The sequence below is a fragment of the Oncorhynchus kisutch genome, linkage group LG29, assembly GCF_002021735.2.
Source record: "Oncorhynchus kisutch isolate 150728-3 linkage group LG29, Okis_V2, whole genome shotgun sequence".
NCBI lineage: Eukaryota > Metazoa > Chordata > Actinopteri > Salmoniformes > Salmonidae > Oncorhynchus > Oncorhynchus kisutch.
In genome coordinates this window covers 21,687,368-21,712,338 of record NC_034202.2, presented here as the reverse complement: position 1 = coordinate 21,712,338, position 24,971 = coordinate 21,687,368, and the positions used below count along the sequence as shown (strand labels likewise).

At 41.0% G+C, this 24,971-nt stretch overlaps 1 protein-coding gene across 3 annotated transcripts in view; it reads left to right on the top strand.

Moving 5' to 3' along the window:
- The window catches only part of LOC109874407 (BMP/retinoic acid-inducible neural-specific protein 1), a 117,482-nt gene extending 94,790 nt beyond the window's left edge, over positions 1 to 22,692 (top strand). For all 3 annotated transcript variants that reach the window (XM_020466292.2, XM_031809551.1, XM_031809550.1), the window contains 3 exons: positions 8,347 to 8,583; positions 10,719 to 10,941; positions 18,245 to 22,692. In XM_020466292.2, the coding sequence (XP_020321881.1) occupies positions 8,347 to 8,583; positions 10,719 to 10,941; positions 18,245 to 19,385 (1,601 nt within the window). In that variant the 3' untranslated portion in view covers positions 19,386 to 22,692. The remainder of the gene's footprint in view (positions 1 to 8,346; positions 8,584 to 10,718; positions 10,942 to 18,244) is intronic.
- The last annotated feature ends 2,279 nt before the right edge of the window (positions 22,693 to 24,971 follow it).

Below are 24,971 nucleotides of genomic sequence, written 5' to 3'. Positions count from 1 at the left end.
TTTTCATTTGAAAGTAGAAGAAACCATCAGATGGGGTGGTTATGACTGAATACGAGGAGGAGAGAGAGATTAATTACATAACTACAGAACAATAATTGTTGGAAAAACTATAAAGTCTACAACCCAAAACATCCTGTGGAACTGATGGTATTTTAAATTAAATGATCAAATACAGACCACAAATTCAAATTGGCCATACTCAAACTCTTCAACGTTATCTTCACTGAAGGTATTTTCCCCTGATATTTGGAACCAAGGATTGATCTAACCAATCTATTTAAACTGAGACAAATTTGATCCAAATAAATACAGAGAAAATTCTCTGCAGTATCATAAATAGCAGACCACTACATTTCCTTGATGAGCAGAATTTGGCCAATACCCTTTCCTTATTCGAATTGAAACAAGAGCCATCAAATTTTACAACCATCTAAAAACAAGCGACCCCGAAACATTTTGTCACATAGCCCTACAATGTTAAGAGATTAAAAAGAGTAGAGTCCCTTCAACCAGCTGGTTCTGAGGCTCAGTTCATTAATCCAAACCAACCCCTCAGGACAGCACTCAGAGAATCTGGCCCAGCCAAATCATGACAAAGAAACAAAAAAATATATCACCTATCGGAAAGACACCACAAAAAATCTATGTCAACTTCAAAGCTATTTGCTAAACAGAGGGTACACGGTGGCAGACTATCTGACCACTGTGACAGGTAGAAAACCGATAAACACTGACAAGGTACAGACTCAGTGAGCACAGCCTGGCCATAGAGACCGGTTGTCACAGGCAAACCTGGCTGCCCAGAGAGGACAGGTTCTGCTCACTCTGCCCCCAGGAAGAGGTAGAGACAGAGCTGCATTTCCTATTATATTGTGAAAAATACTGAGACCTAAGTGAATCTTTCTTTCCAAAATTATCATTCAGTACAAATAATTTGAAACTATAAAATATTAAGATAAAAACTCATATTTATTAGGTGAAAAGCCTAAATTTGCACAACCTGAGGGACGGGCAGTGTACATTGCAATGTAATGTCAATAATATTTGCCTTTTTGTTTGGGCTTTCTTACCATACCATGTGGCTTTTCAGTCATGTTGAGACTGGCCTACTACTATTGCTTTAATGTATTATTATTATCGTTAATATTGTTGTAGTTGCTGTTAATGGTAATACCATTTCCACTACTACTATAACTAGCATTATTGATGCCTTATTGCTTTTGGTTAAACCATTGTTGCTATATGTGTACTTTGACAATGTAATTGAATTGAGAGAGGGATAGAAATGGGTACGGGACTGAGAGAGAGCAGTGTGCTAGAGAGGAGTCTGAGTGACAGAGAAAAAGTACACACTGAGCACAGATGTCAGTTCAACGTCTTGTTTTGACTTACAGAGAAGGCGTCATCCATACTGAGAAGGCATCATCGAATGTGCAATCAAGCTTGTACCCTACTATTTGTAAATTTTTACTACATTTTCAAAACGTCACATATTATACAACTTTTGATTTTTTCATAAATACCAGTAGAGTAAGGGGAGGCCCATACGAGTAGTGGAACATTAAAAAAGTAAACATTTTTTGATGGAACTATACTAAATATATTGACTTCACCAAATAATTAATTAAAACATACTGTTTTGCAATGAAGGTCTACAGTAGCCTCAACAGCACTCTGTAAGGTAGCACCATGGCGTAGCCAGAGGACAGCTAGTTTCCGTCCTCCTCTGGGTACATTGACTTCAATACAAAACCTAGGAGGCTCATGGTTTTCACCCCCTTCCATAGACTTACTGTCACAGATTCCCCCAGTACTGCTGCCCTTCCGTGCACCAGTTCCAGAGGTCTACGTCACCGGCCTCTAGGCATCACTGAACTGTCTCATTTCGCACACCTGATTCCAATTCCCCTCATTAGGAATTGTATATATGTGACCGCTGTTAACAATTGTCTTGTCAGTTATTTTTATTTAACTAGGCAAGTCAGTTAAGAACAAATTCTTATTTACAATGACGGCCTACCAGGGAAAAGAATGATATATTTTTACCTTTTTACTGGCCCAACGCTCTAACCAATAGGCTACCTGGCACCCCATTGTTCCCATGTCCGTTGGTTTTGTGAGTACTTGTGCTTTGTTGTTTCGGCTTTCGTGCTGCATGTATTGTGCACTTGTTATTACGGGTCTCGCCCCGAGTAGTGTATTGCGGGTCTCGTCCCGTGTATTTATTAGAGGTTTTACCTCTCTCTTTTGCTTAGGTTACATCCCTGTGTTGAAAGCATAAGCTATAGCTAGCTAGCACTACAGTGTAGAAAATGTGCTGAGTGGTTGACTCAAAGAGAGAGAAAGACAATAGTTGAATAGTTTTGAACAGGTTAATTTATTCAAAAATGAAGGTGAAGCAGCAAAGCGAGAGAGGAGATATTTCATTGTATATTTTTTTCAGTTTCACTTATGCTTGCTAATGCAGCTTATTTAGGCTACTCAACAACCTGACTCAAACAGAGATGAATTATATTTATGTTAGCTAGCAGGCTATGGCTATCCAACACTTCCAATTCAAGGTAAGCTTTCGGTTTTATAAGTGTGTTGCCACCAGGGCCTGCCAGGTTACTGCTAAACTGCTCGCTGTGTACTACTGTCTGATTGTACACATGGATTGGTTTGTGGGTTTACTAATGCGTTAATTCTAGTAGCTATGTTGACTATGACATTAGCTAATAGGGTGATAACAATGTAGGCTGTGTGTAGTGGTTATGTTATGAATGTTTTGCTTGGAGAGTTTCTTTGGCCTGTTCAATGAAGTCCACAAGCGAAGGCAAAATGTGAAAGGAGGAGAGCGTGAAGATTTGATGATATTGTCTGCATGGCTACTAGGAAAGTGAACTCTGTGTGCAGGTGATCAGAGGTGTGTGTAATAATTTCGCCAGTTCTGTTGCAAAATATTTCTTAAATCGAAGCAAAGGGAACTAAACGGGATGGACCTATCTGAATTTCTCCAATAAAAACTCTTGCTTTAGTTACACAATGTAACATTTTGCAACTGTTTTGTACTAATATATACACCCTAGATCAGCTAGATGCTGGCAAGAGTGTGCGAGGCGGTACTGAATGTGTCACTGTCTGTCACCTTGATTACTTCAATTTGTCTCTCGACCTGTGCACCTACATTATAAACTTTCATTTGTAGGCTAGGTTGTAGCAACCTCATGATGGGTATAGAGCAAATTTGAGTATCATGTAGTAGCCTAGACCGATCAATGTTACACTGACCTGGGTGAATGGGAATATGGATAACAGACAGTCATCCAATATTCTGTAATAAAAAAATGGCCATGCTCATAAAAAATTGTCCTCCCTAATCTTAAACGGCACCGACCGCCACTGATATATACAGTATATACCATATATACCGTATATACACTTCATATACACTGAGTATACAAAACATTAAGGAAACCTGCTCTTTCCGTGACATAAACTAACCGGGTGAATCCAGGTGAAAGCTATGATCGCTTATTGATTTTAAATCCACTTCAATCAGTGTAGATGAAGGGGAGGAGAAAATGGTGGTGTTCCTAATGTTTGGTGTACTCAGTGTATACCCAGAAAGCCTACTATTTGGAACGCAAGTATCGGTATGCTGACAAATACACATACTAGCGCACTACATACTTAAACTGCATACTCATTTTGGAGTTTGAGCTAGTATAATATACTCAACTTTTCAGACTCTTCAGAAGTGTTTGACAAAAGCTGTTAAACAGATACATTGACACACTGTACCAAAATGAATGAATGCCGGGAGTTAGATGACACATTCAAAGTACTATTTTCTAAATGTCACATACTATAAAACAGTCTTTCTTCTCAAACTATTTAGTACGCTAGTATGGGTATTCGGACACAGCCAGTGTCTGTGTGAGTCCTGCAGTCTGGCCAGTAAGGCTGTAATATCTACAGGAGAATAAGAGGCCCTGGTGCTTGCAGGATGTATAAGGGGGCTGAGGCACCCACTGTTATTGTGCACTCGGCCGCTGGCACTGCCTCTGTCAGCGAGTGGCGTCGATCCGTGAACTTGCCATCTGGATTCCCCCACAAATCACATTAAAGTTTCAGGCCCAGGAATACATCAAGCTAAATGAATATTGGCTCCGGGGGCCGCAGACAGGTCTGATGGAGAAAAAGCCCTTCGCAATCCAACTCTTTGTGGTTAGATATGATCCATTCATCCCTCCCTCCCTCCCTCTCTCCCTTTCTCATCTACCCCTGATGGGCACTGGGACTGATGAGGTGGACAGACAGAATAGTGAATGGAGTATTCTGTCACAGAGGGAATACAAAGCAAGGTTACACAGTGGAAGTAAATGTGGTGAGCATACTGAGACATAGAGCAGAGGGGAAAGGGAAAGGTGGATACCTACTGTTGTCAGTTGCACAACTGAATGCATTCAGCTAAAATGTGTCTTCCATATTTAACCCAACCCCTCTGAATCAGAGAGGTGCGGGGGGCTGCCTTAAATGACGTTGTTGTTGATGGTTAACTGTCTTGCTCAATGGCAGAACGGCACATTTTTCCACCTTGCCGGCTCGGGGATTCAAACCAAGGACCTTTGGGTTACTGGCCCAATGATCTTAACGGCTAGAAATCTGTGTATGCCTACAGTATGTACTACTACTGACAGACTTCGGGTTGAAACATTGCGCTCAGTAAAACTATGGGAGTGTTCAACAGTGTGCATGTACACTATCTATCTTTCTTTCATGCCTCTGCACTACTCTCATAGAGCTAGGTTGCACAGAGGTAGTAATTGAACTGTAGTAACCTAACTTAGAGATGCACATGGTTTCAGTTATTAGTCAGGTAACATGAAAGGAAAAGGATTAGTTAGTATTATAAGGAAACCCACCCACAGCTAGGTTTAATTCTTCACAATCTTTGGTTGCAAAAGATGAACTTTGATAAGTACACTTTGGGGTTTAGCTTCATGTATTAGGCTCATATCACTTTGGATCTTAAGACCTTCATTTACTTTGAAGCCACCCACCAGTTTTCAGTTTAGCTTTTCTTGTGGATTTAATGAACGGCATAATCATATTGATTCTCCTGCTGTTTATTTGCTGGCAAGATATCGTTAGATACAAAAATGTGTAAAAGTAGATGGCTGCACTGCACAAAATCTATTTGCATTTAATTTTGTGATTTTGAAGCCGGGTTTTCACGTTTGGGTAAAAAGCAAGTATGGGAACATAATTAGTACAATCACTCAACAGCACAATAACACATTACGTTATGGTCTCAGTTGCATATTTGCAGAGGCACTGTTTGCACTAACATCAAAGCTATTAAGATTAAATTGCCTTGCCAAGATGCGGTTTCATATGAGGAAGCAAAATCTATTTCATTTTTTCCAATCCAATGGCTTGTATTGCCAAGGATTTATTTCCAGCAATGAAGAGAAAGGGTTTTGACTTAGCTGTCAGAGCTTCTCTTTTATTAGATCCCTTGGGTGAGATATGGACGTGCTGGAAACTGAAAAGTATAAATACCTTGTCAGTTTTAAGTGTGAAGAAGGGTTTTCAGGCCAACCAACTTCCAGGTTACTAACGCTACGTCACTGCTAACATAAGAGGCAATTATCTATTAGCAGCATGTTGCCGAACCATATGCACACACACACACACGCACGCACGCACGCACGCACGCACGCACGCACGCACGCACGCACGCACGCACGCACGCACACACACACACACACACACACACACACACACACACACACACACACACACACACACACACACACACACACACACACACACACACACACACACAGGAAATAAATTACTGCTGTGTTAAATAAAACAAGACACAACAAGACAGCAGCCATCAATCATTGTTCCATTTTGTCACATCATGAGTTGACCTCCGGAGAAAGACAACTCAAAGTCAAACATGGGCAAACTTTTAAACCAACTCTATAAACCCTGTTCAAAACTCATCAATAGACAGAATCTGTCATGACAAATGTGCAACATGCAAACCCCATCAGGGGCTTTTCCTTATTGTTATAATTTGAGGTATACTGTATTGGTTTGAAGGTATAGACATGCAAAAGAGTATTATAATCTACGTCTTCCATCTCCTATGAGGTGATGTAGTGCCGCTCTTGTCTGTTTACTGTTATAATTACAGGCAGGTTCTTTTTTGTGTGATGTCATTATTCATGCCACTGAAACAATCCTTATTTTCCAAATGTACAGTACCAGTCAAAGGTTTTTCAAAATGTTGTACTATTTTCTACATTGTAGAATAATAGTGAATACATCAAAACTATAAAACAACACATTGAATCTAAATATATTTTATATTTGAGATTCTTCAAAGTAGCCACGCTTTGCCTTGATGTCAGCTTTGCACACTCTTGACATTCTCTGAACCAGCTCATGAGGAATGCTTTTCCAACAGTCTTGATGGAGTTCTCACATTATGTTGAGCACTTGTTGGCTGCTTTTCCTTCACTCTGCAGTCCAACTCATCCCAAACCATCTCAATTGGGTTGAGGTCAGGTGATTGTGGAGGCCAGGTAATCTGATGCAGCACTCCATCACTCTCCTTGGTCAAATAGCCCTTACACAGCCTGGAGGTGTGTTGGTTCATTGTCCTGTTGAAAAACAAATGATAGTCCCACTAAGTGCAAACCAGTGTCACCAGCAAAGCACCATCACACCTCCTCATCCATGCTTCACGGTGGGAACCACACATGCGGAGATCATCCGTTCACCTACTTTGATTCTCACAAAGACACGGTGGTTGGAACCAAAAATGTCTAATTTGGACTCATCAGACCAAAAGACAGATTTCCACCGGTCTAATGTCCATTGCTGGTGTTTCTTGGCCCAGGCAAGTCTCTTCTTATTATTGGTGTCCTTTAGTAGTGGTTTCTTTGCAGCAATTCAACCATGAAGGCCTGATTCAAGCAGTCTCCTCTAAACAGTTGATGTTGAGATGTGTCTGTTACTTGAACTCTGTGAAGTATTTATTTGGGCTGCAATTTCTGAAGCTGGTAACTCTAATGAACTTATCCTCTGAAGCAGAGATAACTCTGGGTCTTCCTTTCCCGTGGCTGTACTCATGAGAGCCAGTTGTATTATGCGACTGCACTTGAAGAAACTTGAAAAGTTTAACTGACCTTCATGTTTTAAAGTAATGATGGACTGTCATTTATCTTTGCTTATGTGAGCTGTTCTTGCCATAATATGGACTTGGTATTTTAGCAAATAGGGCTGACTTCTGTATACCACCACTACCTTGTCATAACATAATGGATTGTCCTATGGCTAGAAAGAAGCTTGTTCAGGCCACTTTTCTCCCTGTAATTGATTATGGTGACTTGTTGTATATGCATGCAGCCTCTTCCATCTTACAGAGTCTGGACTCTGTTTATCATGCATCCTTGCGCTTTATTACAGATGCCAAGCCACTCACCCACCATTGCACATTGTACCAAATGGTATGTTGGGCGTCACTTTATATGCGCAGAAAGATAAATTTGTATGTGTTCATCTCTACAAAGCCCTTTTGGGTACACACCCTCTTTACCTCTGTAGTCTGTTCTCCTTCACCACCAGCAGTTACCATACCCGGTCTGCTCGGCGGTTGCTACTTAATTAAAGTCCCCAGGACATTCACAGTATTAGGCAAGACTGCCTTCTCTTCTTGTGCACCAGACGCATGGAATAATCTACAATCCATCTACAGTATATATGTTAGTGCCACTGAATGAATTTAAAATATTGATGGGAGACTCTGTTACAGAGGAGTGTTAATGCTTTTTTAAGGCTGGATCATGTGGTTGTATTGTTGTATGTTTTAATTCTGTAATGTATTGATTGTTGCTGCCTTCTTGGCCAGGTCTGCCTTGAAAAAGAGACTCTGGGTCTCAATGGGCTTTTCCTGGTTAAATAAAGGTTCAATACACTTTAAAAAATGCATTAAGAAGGAAAGAAATTCCACAAATGAACTTTTATTAAGGCACACCTGTTCATTTAAATGCATTCCAGGTGACTACCCCATGAAGCTGTTTGAGAGAATGCCAAGAGTGTTATTTCATAGTTTTGATGTCTTCACTATTATTCTACAATGTAGGAAATTGTAAAAATAAAAAAATAAAAAAATAAAAACAATTGAATGAGTAGGTGTGTCCAAACTTTTGACTGGTACTGTATAAAATTGTATTTGAACTGAATGTTTGACCAGCAGACACGTGTCAGTGAAGATGTGTTTTGAAGATACCAACCTCCCCTTTCAAAACAATGTCATAGAAATGATTTCCCTTTGTGTTCCAGGTCTCCAGGTCATCTTTCCAGAGTACCTCCAGGAGAAGTTTGTTCAGTCGGCTCTGAGCTACATCATGTGTAATGGGGAGGGGGAGTACATCTGCCGGAACAGCCAGTGTATCTGCATGTGTGCTGACGAGTACCCACAATGCAACTGTCCTATCACCGACATCCAGATCATGGAGAACACCCTGCTTGGGCAGGCGGAGTCCTGGGCCACCTCTTACAAGGACTTTGAGAACTCAGGTAAGCAGGGATGGATACGATTGCAAATTCTAGTTTACTGTAAGTCTTGTTAGATTACTGTACAGTCTACTATAGTTTTGTTCAGCCATGTGTCTTCGTCCCCAAACACTATGGTTGTGGTAAGTGATGTTACTGTTGAGTATTGTATTCAGTAATTTGTTATTTAACAGCAATTTATTGTTATTTTAGCCCCTTCCATCAACTATATTTCTAACGTAAGGAATAAATAATAAGATATTTGCCTTAGATTCAGGTTAAAATAACGAATATAGCAAGAAAAAGGATACGAAATTATAAGGATATCCCATGACTTAGCTCCTCTCTTGTCTTCCCTCTTTGGTTTGCGTAGAGGCCAATTATGACTACAGGACCATTTGCATATGGACCTCAGCTAGGCACTAATGACCGGTCTGAAGCCAGGGCTACTTCCACTGATCTGTCCTCAAACAGAACACCAGATGCAGGTCTTTACAGCATCCAATATCCACAGCAAACAGTGATATAATGGTATATCCACTGACAGTCAGCTCTAAATTCAGCTGTTTTTTATTCAGGTGTCGTCATTTTACGTTAGTCACCTTCCATAGAATACACCACATAAAGCGTGCATGGTCTTGGAGCCAATCTGCAATAAAGTGTGGTATGAATAATTCAGCAGCCATTTTAACGCCTTCTGTTTTAGAAGAATGCACTAGCAGTTAATTGTAACAGTCAATTCTCTCTACCCCCCTCAGCCAGGTTTCACTAAGCATGCCACAGGCTAAATGTGTGTGAGGAGCCATTGTCACTCAGTCACATAGGGAAGCCACCCACCATGCAATCAGTGCAGGCCCATGCATGAACCCAAGGGTGAAACAATAACTTCTGTAGATTTTCGATGCAGCATTAATGTGAGATGAACCCACTGTGTTAAACAGTTTGCAAAATAGAACATGCAACCTTGTAAGATGTGTTTGTGTGTGTGTGTGTGTGTCTGTGTGTTAAGGGTAATGGTATTGATTTGTGACTATTTGGTGTGTGGGTGTGACTATTTGGTGTGTGTGTGTGTTAGTGTGTGTACACGTGTGTGTACATTTGTGTGTGTGTACATGCGCGAGCCTTTGTGTGTTGAACATGTGTCTCGAGCAGCAACCAATACGTCAAAATGGATGGCGTCATTATAAAACCGTTACAATTAAAACGCAATCTGCATCGTTTCAGTTGGTGAAACCCCATCAACAAGCCGCCATATTCCACATGCCTAGCGAATGACCCATATAGCGGGCGGTTATGTCTGGCCACACAAATATTCACACACATACTCAGTCACATCCCCTGCCTCATCGCCTACTGATCAAGTCAGAATAGTAATGTACAGAGGATGGTTCGGGATACTCCCAAAGGGAGTCGCTCAGTATCCACCTGACGGGGCTCATACTTATATATTATTAACAAGTAATAAAAGGAGACAAATAAACCCTGACAGCCATACATATATATTTATATATTATAGAGGACACAAACTGAGTTTGAGTCGCTCAAGGTCATTGGCTGCTGAAGAGATTTCGAAGATGAAGTGCATACAGTATCGGATAGCCATTTTTTAAATAATAAAACGGTGTATTCCTATTTAAAGGTAGACTCAGCAATTTGACTCAAATGCAGAAAGTACATTTATGCAACAACTAAGAGTGTTGAAGCGCGACCCACTGGGCACAGACATCAGTTCAGTGTTTAGTTTTGACTTGGTGGAGTTGTCAATTAACGTGAATTCAATGTGAAATCAAAAAAAATGTCACCATGTCATTGGATTTAGGATAAAAGTTGGGTGAAAAAGAGACAAAATTCAACGTCATCACATATACTTGTTGGCTTGGAATGATGTGAAACAATGTTGATTCAACCAGTCTACCTTTAACGGGAGTATTTTGTATGATCAGATGTGCTATTATCATAAATGCCAATGGTGTTTTGTTTACTTGATTCAAGGCATGTAATGAATCATGATGCACTCAAGCTTTGTTGTTCAGGAAAACAACACCGGAGAACAGAAAGCACAGGAAGGAGGCTGATCCAAGGTTGCTCTGACAACAGACAGTCCTTGTCTGTGTCCCGCAAGATCTCTTAATCACCCTCCTTTCCTCTCCCTCCTCCAGATGAGTTTAAGTCATTCCTGAAGAGGCTGCCCTCCACCCACTTCCTGCCGGTCAGCAGTGTCCACCTTCTGTGGGGCAGTGACTGGGACCTGCAGGCCCGCTACCGCCTGCTCCAGAGCTCCCTGGAGACCCAGAGGCTCAAGATCCAGCGCACCGCCCGCAAGCTCTTTGGCCTCAGCATCCGCTGCCACCACAACCCCAACCACCAGATGCCTAGGGAGAGGTGGGTCTAAGAAGCAGTAAAATGCATTATGTAACCCTGCTGCATTGTGTTGTAATGTGTTGTTTTGATGATGCAGAATGTTGGTGCCAACGCTGTGGACCATGGTATCACGGAAGGTAACTTAGAAAGGTGGATAAACTGCAACCAAGGTGACAAAATTAATCTGTGAGAGAACTCTGTTAGGTAGGGGATTTTCTGTATTTCGTCTCAGTAATGCCTGTTGAAGTACTGTATTTCGAAAACATTATGATACAGTACATAATGCATTTTTACTTTGAATTTTCGGGCTCTTATAGTTCTGTCCATGAAATCATGGAAACGCCCAATGAACCCTAGTCTTACCTAGTATTTCACAATGCAGGATGAAAAAGAATCTAACCGCTGGAGCTCTCTGGCCGGGTCAGTGCACAATGTGCCATCACCTACTGTGACTGCAGATAGCACGCTTTGCTGCACAAATGGCACGGTGTTAATGCTAATCCAGTCTGAAATGCATTCTAAAATGGAGTCATTCCACCCCATAATATACCAGACAACATGGAGAAAAATAACACACTAAATACCAGATGAAAAAAATTATGTTACATCTGCGTGGAATGTCAATATACAAATATAAACAGGGAAAACCCTCAAAATATTCAGTTATGTGGTTAAGGAACGCACAGCTGTCAACTGTCACTAAGGTAGAAGGAACACACCCACGCTAGGATGCAAGCTTTGGCAAAGGGTTTGTTCAGAAGTGTTATCAAAGCGCTGCAGTGCACAATCCGTGCTCGGCAGAGCACACATCAAGGACGCCTGACGGCACTGTGAAGAGAAACTGTGTTTGTTTATTTGTTTCTATATATGTGTGTGTGTTTATGTGTGAGTGATTGATTGTGTGCGTGTGCGTGTGTGTGTGTGCTCATGCATCCATGTCAGTGAGATATGCACTGTGCCAATAGGCATCCTCCTTTCAGACCAGTACCCACATCAGTGTTACTCTTTGATACCACCAAGGCAGCGTAAACTAAACATACTGACATACTAGTGTTTGTAATGTTTCCTCTGGAGACATACAGTAAACAGGGCTGATATGACGAATGTGGAGTCCCTTGCTGTGGGGCTCAGTTCAAGGCACAGGTTTAACAATTAGTGTTTATATGTAAGCATACATTATCAGGTGGGTTTGCTATGTACTCCCACAGCTGTTAGGATGGGTTAAAGTGATATCTCCTTCCGAATTTCATGTATATCTACGTGCAATATAGGGAAATGTTACTCTATTTAAAAAGCACACATATCCACACGACCACCATTACATATAGTACAGTAGTACTAGTAGCAGTAGACCTTGTTGTCCTGCTGCTCAGAGTTGAGCTGAGGCCCTAGCCTCTCTGGTGGCATGGCCTTTGCCCTGAAGGGCCGAATGGAGAGAGAGAAGACTGCCTGTGACAGCCCAGAAATCCTTACTACTGATCTACTTCCCACCGACGGGACACACGCCTATAATTATAGAAAGCAAGCCTCCTTCGGTCCCAATTGGATTCTGGCAGTGGAGAGCCTTGACAACTGCAGGAACAATACGAACCAAGTCTCTCCAGGGCTGGAGGGGGTTCCTCCACATTTTGACCCTACTGTGGAAGGCTACTTAGCTTAAGACCTGCAGGCGGAAACCCAGGGTGGACTTTGATGGTGTTGGCTTGATCTCAGGCTGCTCCCCGTGGTCTAATTACACATTTGCTTTTATAGTGATAATCCCTGTTACACAATCCACAGGCAATCTACAGGCATGGCTGGACCGTACCCTTTTAAACATTTATGGTGTTTTCACAGGTGTAATGAGTGGAATATTCCAAGTAGTTAGAGTAGAGTAGAGCATCAGCGTTGGTTTCTTTTAAGCATGCTGTGCTACTGGATGTACTGCATAACTAGGACCAGCAGATTTTTATGGCTGTGTGTTTTTACTGGGAAAAACTCTGGGTTCTATGTTTTTCCTGGTCATGTGGACAAGAAAGAGTCATGCCTTAATGCATAACCAGATTACTATACAACCAGTGGGGTAAAGTACTTAAGTAAAAACACTTTAAAGTACTACTTAAGTTGTTTTTTGGAGTATCTGTACTTTACCTTACTATTTACATTTTTTTACATCTTTTACTTCACTACATTCCTAAAGTCAAATCAAATCAAATGTATTTATAAAGCCCTTCGTACATCAGCTGATATCTCAAAGTGCTGTACAGAAACCCAGCCTAAAACCCCAAACAGCAAGCAATGCAGGTGTAGAAGCACGGAAATAAAATAAAATAATGCACTTTTTACTCCGTATATTTATCCTGACACCCAAAGGTACTCATTACATTTTGAATGCTTAGCAGGACAGGAAAATGGTCCAATTCATATACTTATCAAGAGAATATCCCTGGTCACCCCTACTGCCTCAGATCTGGAGGACTCACTAAACACAAATGCTTTGTTTGTAAATTATGTCTAAGTGTTGGAGTGTGCCCCTGGCTATCCGTCAATTTAAACTTTTACTTTTGATACTTACATATCTTTAAAATACTTTTAGACTTTTGCTCAAGTGGTATTTTACCAGGTGAATTTCACTTTTACTTGAGTCATTTTCTATGAATCTATCTCTACTTTTACTCAAGTATGACAATTGAGTACTTTTCTCACCACTGTATACAACCATGAGCTGTGTGCATAAGTCATATTTTCATTGGATTTAGCTTGAGGTAAATAAAGGAAAGGAAAGTATGGTGCGTATTATTATAATTAGTCAAGCCTGGTTGCCATTTCATGAATGCATGCGTGCGGCATACCTCTAAGAAACATGTGGTATTCTGTCATCAGCCTGTAGCTGATAAACTGGGAGTTGAACAAACTTGCATTAGAAAATCATCATCAAAATTGCAAGGTAGGCTTAGCTCCACCTGCCTCACCTTGTCTTACACCCACTCACCTATCACAGATGTGAGCTCTCTATGCAGGGAAACATATGGAATGTGCCTGTGCAGAGCTATAGCAGACGTGCCAGGGGATTATAGCTAGAAGCTCTTCTCAAACAGAGAGTGATTAATGTTGACGGATATAAAATAGCATAAATCCCAGCCAAGTAATCGGCATCCATGTTTATGTATCAAAGTCATTATTCATGGGCAGACTTTAGCATGTTAACAGATTTGACTGTACTCTATATATTATTTAGCAGTAATTGCTATAGACGTTGACAGGGTTATGGTTGTCAAGATATGTCTGGTACATAACTCCCTTTCATAAGAACGTCTGTCAATAATGAAATCACAGGCTATTTTTGTCATCCAACATAGTGTTTCTATTAGTGCATTATCACATTCAATCATCGGTATCAACAAATATCTCTCTCTGTATTTCTCTCATTCTATCTCTCCCTGTTTCTTTTCCCCTCGTTCCCCCAAACAGAAGGGGTCTTGTGATAATGTATGTCATCTGCGCTGAGCACCAGAACTGTCTGATGCCCTATTACAAACACAGAGATTGTGCTGTGATTCGTGAAAACAAACAGCATTCATTCCCACTCGTTTCGATCTCATTCCCTGTGGCAAACTCAACCCAGACACTTGTTTTGGAGGAAAAAAAAAAAAGGAAAAATAAAACTACCAGCATGATGCTCTCAAACTGCATATTGAGGGAAGCAGTTATATGATGGAACATATTTTATTCCGGTGTTTCAGATCACATAAAACTGTAGTTATTGCAGATAAATTAAAGGGGGAATATATATGGAATAATATGATTATGCCTGCCTCTCGTACGTAAATGAAAAGATAATAAAACTAATAGGAATGGTTTAATCTTTGTGGCGTAAACCTCTGCAAAACTTTTCAAATGTTTTTTGTGTTGTCATTTGCAGCAAATATTTCTCACAAGTCCAATAAGTACCTGAGTGCACAAAAAACGGAGGACTATTTTAAAGATCTCATACCTTGTGTGTTGTGTCAATGACAGAGGGCTCTTTTGTGTTCTTTGAACTTTTGGAGACAAACCGACTGCATTAAAAACCTGTTTATACATTTTGTCATTCAACTTTCGTTGTTTAGTCATGGTGCTTTACACCTGTTGTGACATATATTGCATTATTTTATTGCTGGTTATTACACCTACATAAGTGTCAAAACCCACATTTATTGAAATAATATTTTGCCCTGCCAAGAAGTTTCCTTTCGTTTGAAAGTTTGTTTTCTAAATCCTTTGTTGATGTTATAATGAATTATTTTACATTCATGTTTTTTTTCATCATATTTTAAATAACTTGTAGAAAATACACTGCTTCATGACGACACTGTCATGAAGCATTATGACCATCATCATCATACAAGCCAGATAGGCCTGTCACGTACATGTCACCAGTCAAAAAGAGGGTTTCTTGTCCTGCTCCTGAAATCTGCTCCTGCATTCATCCCAGTCCTCAGCAACAGAACATTAGGGTAGGTGACATCAATGTGTGCGCAATTACAATAATCATTTAACATGGTCAATTTCCAAAAACATTATATAACATAAACATACTGTTGACACATAGGCTATGGTGTAATGGAATGTTATGCCTTTTGTGGTAGGTTTTATGGGTTTTGACACTCTTATGTAGGTGTCATAACCAGCCATAAAATAACACAATATATGTCAGAACAGGTCTAAATATATGTGTCATGACAGTGTTATGACCATATTATAACAGGTTACGACAAGTTATGTCAGCTGTTATGACGCTGGGTGTCAAGTAAATTGTTACCCTTTCATCAATCTCCTCAGTTTTTCTTGTCCTGTGAAATATTATATTCAAGGTTCTTCTCACATGAGCACTGGAACCTATTTTTCATTCCAACAGAATTGTCATAGGCTTTGTCTTTATGTCCTGCAGAGATAATAGTGGGGTGAATATGTGGCCGTGAACAAAAGCTTAACTTTCTCAAAGTGCATCTTAGAGTCAGTGTTCTGGGACATGCATTCAGCCATGTCTTTGTTATTTCACAATGTTACTCTTATCTTTTGATACTCCTCTCTTCAGTTCAGGAGAAAAAGGAACATTTATCAGGGTAGGACTGATCCAAGGACATATCCAAGATTGCCTTGAAAGTACATCGCTTTGTGTCAGTTTAACCCGTCTTGAAAAAATGATGGAGTCAAGTTTATGTAAGAATTGCTTAGTAAAGACGAAATGTTAAATGGATTCAAATATATTTCTCACAACTCAATTTGTTCAAAATCAGTATTAACTCAAAAGTAAAACTTGATCAAATCACTTTTGGGAAGCTGTCTAATTATATATATTTTTTTATAATCCTCAAAGTACCAGTTACAATATCCTTCAACCTAAACTCAGCAAAAAAAGGAAACGTCCCTTTTTCAGGACCCTGTCTTTCAAAGATAATTAGTAAAAATCCAAATAACTTCACAAATCTTCATTGTAAAGGGTTTAAACATTGTTTCCCATGATTGTTCAATGAACCATAAACAATCAGTGAACATGCACCTGTGGAACGGTCCTTAAGACACTAACAGCTTACAGACTGTAGGCAATTAAGGTCACAGTTAAAACTTAGGACACTAAAGGGACTTTTCTACTGACTCTGAAAAACACCTAAAGAAAGATGCCCAGGGTCCCTGCTCATCTGCGTGAACGTGCCTTAGGCATGCTGCAAGGAGGCATGAGACTGCAGATTTGGCCAGGGCAATAAATTGCAATGTCCGTACTGTGAGACGCCTAAGACAGCGCTACAGGGAGACAGGATGGACAGCTGATCGTCCTCTCATCCTCGTCCTCTCTCTCACGTGTAACAACATCTGCACAGGATCGGTACATCCAAACATCACACCCGGAACGCACAATTCCTCCATCAGTAAGCAGACTGTCCGCAATAGGCTTAGAGAGGCTGGACTGAGGGCTTGTAGGCCTGTCGTAAGGCAGGTACTCACCAGACATCACCGACAACCGTCGCTGGACCAGACAGGACTGGCAAAAAGTGCTCTTCACCGACGAGTCGCGGTTTTGTCTCACCAGGGTGATGGTCGGATTCGCGTTTATCGTCGAAGGAATGAGTGTTACACCGAGGCCTGTACTCTGGATCGATTTGGAGGTGGAGGGTCCGTCATGGTCTGGGGCGGCGTGTCACAGCATCATCGGATTGAGCTTGTTGTCATTGCAGGCAATCTCAACGCTGTGCGTTACAGGGAAGACATCCTTCTCCCTCACGTGGTACCCTTCCTGCAGGCTCATCCTGACATGGCCCTCCAGCATGACAATGCCACCAGCCATACTGCTCGTTCTGTGCATGATTTCCTGCAAGACAGGAATGTTAGTGTTCTGCCATGGCCAGCAAAGAGCCCGGATCTCAATCCCATTGAGCACGCCTGGGACCTCTTGGATTGGAGGGTGAGGGCTAGGTCCATTCCCCCCCAGAAATGTCCAGGAACTTGCAGGTGCCTTGGAGGAAGGGGTGGGGTAACATCTCACAGCAATAACTGGCAAATCTGGTCCAGTCCATGAGGAGGAGATGCACTGCAGTACTTAATGCAGCTGGTGGCCACACCAGATACTGACTGTTACTTTTGATTTTGACTGCCCCTTTGTTCAGGGACACATTATTCAATTTCTGTTAATCACGTCTGTGGAACTTGTTCGGTTTATGTCTCAGTTGTTGAATCTTGTTATGTTCATACAAATATTTACACATGTTAAGTTTGACAGTGAGAGGATGTTTTTTTGCTGTTTATTTCATATCCCATAGGAGCAAAAGTGATTTGGGTTTGTAGAGTGTCTCCTCTGTCCCCTTCCCTGGCCCTACCCATGGCTCATTTTGGGATGGCTTGGGGCTCTCTGGCCTGTCAAGCACTAGGTCACCCATCACCGTTACCATGCTAGTTCATTAGCATGTCAGGCTAACCTTGAGCTCATCCTCTCCAGTCTCTCCTAGAAAAACACCCCCATCTCACAGTAGAAAGTTTCAGTACTACCAAGATGACAGAAAGGGATGCCTGAGGGGGAATAAGAGACACAATTTGCATAGGAAATGATGCTGCCATCCCACGAGGGAAATAAAGGAATTATGCCTTTGAGGAATACATTATCCCCTCCACAGACTAGACTGTAACAAACAGTAGCAGGCTGTGGCAGTGGCAGTGGAGGTTAATCCTCAGTTTAACACTGAATTTGTGCTTGCTAAACGGTCCTTATTAATGGTGCATTTTATCCCTGTGTCTCCGCTCCCCAATTTGTTCTATTCCCCCCTCGATCACTCTGGCTCTGACACTTTCTTTCTTTCTTTCCATTCTCCAGGTCTGTGATGCAGTGGCTGAACAGGGTCCAGTCCTTCCTCTACTGCAATGAGAACAGTTTCTGGGGGACCTTCCTGGAGAGCCAGAGGATGTGCGTGTGCCACACGGGTATCACCCTATGCCAGCGACCCATCCCATGTATCATTGGGGGCAACAACAGCTGTGCCATGTGCAGCCTGGCCAACATCTCCCAGTGCGGCTCCTGCAACAAGGGGTACAAGCTGTACCGAGGCCGCTGTGAGCCCCAGAACGTGGACTCAGAACGCAGCGAGCAGTTCATCAGCTTCGAGACCGACCTGGATTTCCAAGACCTGGAGCTCAAGTACTTGCTCCAGAAGATGGACTCGCGCCTCTACATCCACACCACCTTCATAAGCAACGAGATCCGCCTGGAGACCTTCTTTGACCCACGGTGGCGCAAGCGCATGTCCCTGACACTGAAGAGCAACAAGAACCGGATGGACTACCTCCACATGATCATTGGGCTCTCCATGAAGATCTGCCAGATGCGCAACAGCAGCATCGACCCCATGTTCTTTGTTTACGTGAACCCGTTCAGTGGCAGCCACTCAGAGGGCTGGAGCATGCCCTTCGGCGAGCACGGCTACCCGCGCTGGGAGAAGACGAGGCTGGGGAACTCCCAGTGCTTCAATTGGACCCTGCTGCTGGGCAACCGGTGGAAGACCTTCTTTGAGACGGTGCACATCTACCTACGAAGCCGCGCCAAGGTGCCCACTGGGTTACGAAATGACACGGGCCAGGGTCCCGTGGACCTGTCCGACCCCAACAAGCGCCAGATCTACATCAAGATCTCCGACATCCAAGTGTTTGGTTACAGCCTGCGCTTCAACGCTGACCTGCTCCGCAGCGCCGTGCAGCAGGTGAACCAGTCGTACACCCAGGGGACCCAGTTTTACTCCTCCTCCTCCGTCATGCTCTTGTTGCTGGACATTAGGGAGCGGATTAATCGCCTGGCCCCTCCAGTGGCACCCGGGAAACCCCAGCTGGACCTGTTTTCCTGTATGCTGAAACACAGGCTCAAGCTGAACAACAGCGAGATGATCCGGGTCAACCACGCCTTGGACATGTACAACACAGAGATACTGAAACAATCAGATCACCTAACTACCAAACTCTGCTGAGATACAGTAAACAATCAAACTAAAAAAGAGCAAACAGACACTACAAATATAACTGTTTGGGGATATTCCTTTTAATCTTTTTCCTTTTTGGACCTTTTTGTTCTGCCTTTTGGTGTATTATTAAAACTTTGTAATTGTAATTGTTAAAATGAAACTCAAAAAGGCAGTGATGAAGCCTTTTAGTTGGATAAAGAAGAAGATTCATGAAAACCACTTTAAAAGACTGTACCATATTTTGTCCCAGCATGTCTGTCATTTCCTGAAAGAGCATAAAGAGAAAAAATAAGAAAAACAATTAAATCCATCTCCTGGTGACAAAGAGGCCTTTATTTTAGTCTGAGGGAACAAAGGTTATATCTGAAACTGCCATTATTTACTGAGTAAAACATTTTTAAAGATATAATGAAGTTGCATAAGGGCAGACCAGATATCATCCTTTTATTTCAGTTAATATGCTTTATCAACAAGCAAAATATTACAAACATGTAAAATGACAGTTTAATACAGTATGAAGGCATTCATACATTTTATGGGTAAATAGCCCAGCAAGCAAATACTCTAAGCATTAGCTATATAGTCTCTTTATAACATTAAATACTCATGACAAGTCTGCATCCCTCTCTTTGTGAAGTAAGGTTTAAGGCACTTTGTTGCTGTACTTAAAGCATAGGCACACGACCGGGGCAGCGGATAGTCATTTCATGTCAAATAACAGAAACCAGCTGTTTATATATGTGTATACCTTTATTTAGCTTGATGCTTATTGCTGTTCGTTAATTGAATGTGTCATTTGAGAGTGAGTGAATCCAGTCTAAGCTGAAACTTATCTTTGGGCGCTACCTCCCGTGCTTGAAATTCTACAGGCATTTCTCATGAGGAGGTTTCTTCTGGTGCCTGAGTGCAATATCGTGGTCTGAAGATGAACAATCAATGCTATTTCGTACAGCTTTGCAAAACGTACACCTTGTGACTGCTGATGTGTCAAGCTTTTCGGCACCAAGAGCAAATTTGAGCATCGATCATTCACGTACATCTGCAACAGACACCATGAAAGCCATACATTTCCCCGAGGTACACATAAGACATGGAAAGCCCCGTGATCCATTTTTCTAAAACATGAAAAATGTCCCATTCATGTATTTTATGTTGTCGTTGTTGTTTCCCCCAAATTCATTTCAATTGGAGGATAACACAGTGGACAGAGAGAGTGTATTCTCTGGGATTATGGGATGACATTGTAAAGCCATTGGCTTTCTATTTCTACTAACTAGAGTGAACCCACATGGGAAACAGTTATATAAAAGCTTCAAATACTTCTGTTCATTTTAATCTGTAAATCTACTTTCTATTTTATGTACTTTTTTTTATGCCACGTTGGATCTTAACTTTGAATGACCATGCAAATCAGATTGAACCCTCTGACACAAGGTTGTTTAATCTTTCTAGTCATACTTTATTGAAAGCACTGACATGATGTTCGTTTATAGCTATATATAGCTACATAAATAAAACATAGTATCAAACATCATACTATCTCAGAAGTGTCAAGGAACACTACCTACGTTATTATTGTTATTATTATTATTAGTAGTAGTATTATTAAGTGCCTGTTACCTATCCCTTTAACATATTTAGAGGAGGGAAATTGCTCTTAGTTTAGTTACTGTATACAGTAAAAACACATTACCACACAAGATAAAGACATTCAAAAGAATTCAGCAAATCAGACCACGTCAATGCAGATATGTCCCTCATTTCTCAGCCTGAGATACATGTTTTCTAGCTAAAGCCCTGCTGGTTTGTGCATGTGGTTAAATGACCCATCATCAAGAGATTGAAGTCTCAATTTCCTGACACTATCTCTCCTATGTACATTATACCTGTAAATAGCAACTTAGTGTTGGTATAGTTATAACATCAAAGACTACTTAAATCATAGTAATTCCAAGAGAACAAAAGAGGCCATTATTAACGAGAATACCCACAATACCGTTGGTGTGCTATTGCACAAATTTAAAATACACTCCATTCTTAAGTGAATTACTTCATTATGAATATCCGAGAGGGGTGGCAATTTCTGACGCTTTTAATCAAAGCACACTACCGTTCAAAAGTTTGGGGTCACTTAGAAATGTCCTTGTTTTTGAAAGAAAACCTTTTTTTTGTCCATTAAAATAACATCAAATGGATCAGAAATATAGTGTAGACATTGTTAATGTTGTAAATGACAATTGTTGTTGGAAACGACAGATTTTCAATGGAATATCTTCTAGGCAGAGTTGCAAAGAAAAAGCCATATCTCAGACTGGCCAATGAAAAGAAAATATTAAGATGGAGGAACTCCGCCTAGAAGGCCAGCATCTCGGAGTCGCCTCTCCACTGTTGATGTTGAGACTGGTGTTTTGCAGGTACTAGTTAATGAAGCTGCCAGTTGAGGACTTATGAGGCATCTGTTTCTCAAACTAGACACTCTAAAGTACTTGTCCTCTTTCTACACTGGTTACAGCCAGTTTGCGCTGTTCTGTAAAGGGAGTAGTACACAGCGTTGTACGAGAACTTCCGTTTCTTGGCAGTTTCTCGCATGGAATAGCCTTAATTTCTCAGAACAAGAATAGACTGATGAGTTTCAGAAGAAACTTCTTTGTTTCTGGCCATTTTGAGCCAGTAATCAAACCGGCAAATCCTGATGCTCCAGATACTCAACCAATCTGAAGAAGGCCAGTTTTATTGCTTCTTTAATCAGAACAACAGTTTTCAGCTGTGCTAACATAATTGCAAAAGGGTTTTCTAATGATCAATTAGTCTTTTAAAATTATAAACTTGGATTAGCTAACACAACGTGCCATTGGAACACAGGAGTGATGGTTGCTGATAATAGGCCTCTGTACGCCTATGTAGATATTCCATTAAAAATCAGCTCTTTCCAGCTACAATAGTCATTTACAACATTAACCATGTATATACTGTATTTCTTATCAATTTTACGTTATTTTAATGGACACAAATGTGTTTTTCTTTTTTTTCTTAAAGGGCTTTTTTAAGTGACCCCAAACTTTTGAACAGTAGTGTGTACCATATGAAATATGAGTTCGTTTTGACCACGGCATTAATGAAACAAGCACACATTTGCTTTATCAGCATAACATCCCTGCAATGTCGCAAATACCCATGGATACATTTGATTGAATATACAACTCCTAATACCTTGCCTATGTAATTTTTGCTGTTATGTTGAAATCATTATATCAGCTTATTTCAAATGAATGTTTCATATAATAATCAATTTCTCATTAAAAGGCTATATTTATGTGGAATAGCATTTATTTATTTATGTATATATATATATATATATATATATATATATAAAAACTCTCTATTAAGATTCTCACAGACAACACCTACACAGAACCTCATTCAACCCTTGTGGGCAGTGCTGATAACAAGGACTAGTTGTTGTGATGTAACTGTAAATTAGCATTTGATTGAAGGTTTTTATTTTTGGTGGGATTGGTGAATAATTGCTCAAATATGTTCTAGTGAGATATGCTGTACAGTACGGTTGAGTGGTATACCGTATATGTATCCCCGGGTGTTTCAATATACCCTCGGTATGATTTCCCAATACCGTCAACACTATTGTTTTTTTAATAACCACCTACAGTCAACTTGTGCTCTAGGCAAAAGATAAAGCAGATTGCGTTCATCATTTCACCTGTTAGATTATTTATCGTTCTGAAATTTACCGGAACTAGTTTCCCAAAACAGCCGTTTGAGCCAGTCACGTGTGTTTGTTTACAAAGAAGCACAATGAGCAAAGCGGGAGCTTCGCGAGGAGAATTACTCCTGCAGTGCAACTTAAGTTTGGTGATCAAGTTACAATTGTATGAAACTACTCATGTTTGCCAGCTATATTCCATATAACTATTATGTTTACCTATGAAATTCTCTCCAGCTGGGTTTTTAAAAACTTGTTAACGTTAACAAAGTTAGCTTACAAGGTTTTTTTTCTGTTGAACCTTTATTTAACTGGGCAAGTCAGTTAAGAACAAATTCTTATTTACAATGCTTCTTGGTAACGCCAGAGACAATCCACTCCTGGATTAAGATCCCCGTTGTCTAATATCTGTTTTGTACGTGCTGCAAACTGTGTTTTTAAATACTTAACTTTATGAGCTGGGTTGTCTGTCCACATGTTCACACGTGCTCATTAGCATTTACCTAGCATCCACTATGGGAATTCCATAGTACTTGTGAGCATTTTGTTAGCATTCTAGTAACTGAAGTTTTGCCCCTTTAAATTAAAAAAAACAAAAAAACATTTGGTCCCCTTGTGTGCACTGCAGGTAATGTCAATCCTGGAATGGCACAGGTAGGGTATGAACGTATGGAAATATAGATACTGCCCAACCAGAGTGCGAAGTACGGGGGCCCGGCACGTCTCAGATCCCCTGAATGAGGCATGAGTCCCCCTAAATGCAACAAGTCAAACTTTGGGGGGGGGGGGGGTCTCTAAATAATTCTAATTGAACTATTCTCCTATTTGTTTAAAATGCTGCTACAGTGGTAAATATTAAAATAAAAACATATTCCAAATTAAACAAACACCACCATGTGGCTGCACTTGTCATCCCCAGACAGTCCTGTGTCTCAGCCCCTTTTCATGTGTCCCAACCTTTCTACAAAAAAAGGTGTGATACAGATGTGATACAGACTGGTTGACAGCTATTAGGTCTGTGAAAAAAGTAGAGACCCCAAATGTCATGGTATATTTCGCACTCAGTGCCCAATCTTACTGTACAGTGAAATAATGCTTACCACCGTGCTGTGGAGTGCCTCACCTAATGGTTGGTTTAACTTCAGCTCTTCAGTCACTCACCTCACTGTAGGTAGCAGTCAGTATGTGTAACTTGGGTTACACATACAGTACAGTAGATCATTTATTAAAATCAGCTTATGAGTACAGACCACACATACCTCACTCTTGTATCAATTGCAGGGGACTGTGGGCAACTAAAAAACTGGCCTTGCAGTTCATATATCTTTGCAGCCCCCCCATGGCCAAAATGGGTGCTTACACCAGCTCCAGAGCAGAACAGAATGGTCACATCCTCCGTCTTTTATATGTCTGTCAATATGCTTTCCCTGATGACTAACATGGCACGCTCACGCCACAGGCTGACAGCTGTAGCAGAACACTGGTTCATTGGATGAATGTGATGCCCTGGTGACAACTTGTCCCACTTTCGCAAAGTACCAGAGGAGTTGACGCTGCATGGGCACTCACTGTGAACAATGTGTCTGTCACAAGCTTTATTTCTGTCATGCCAAGATTATCATCATTTCCTCCCAATCTGCACTAAAAATGGCCCTGGCATATAAGAGTAAGACTTAAGAATTGCATAAGAGCTCAAATGAGAAAAAGAACATCATCTTTTCAATGCTTAATGTTGTATTTGAATGGCCATAAGTCATTTTGTGAAGTTCTTAAGGGCCCATTTCCTTACAAAACGGAGATTGTTTTGCCTGTGAGGCTTCCGCGTTAGAGTTTCACTGAGACCAGCTCTAATGCATCTTCACAGTTTAAGA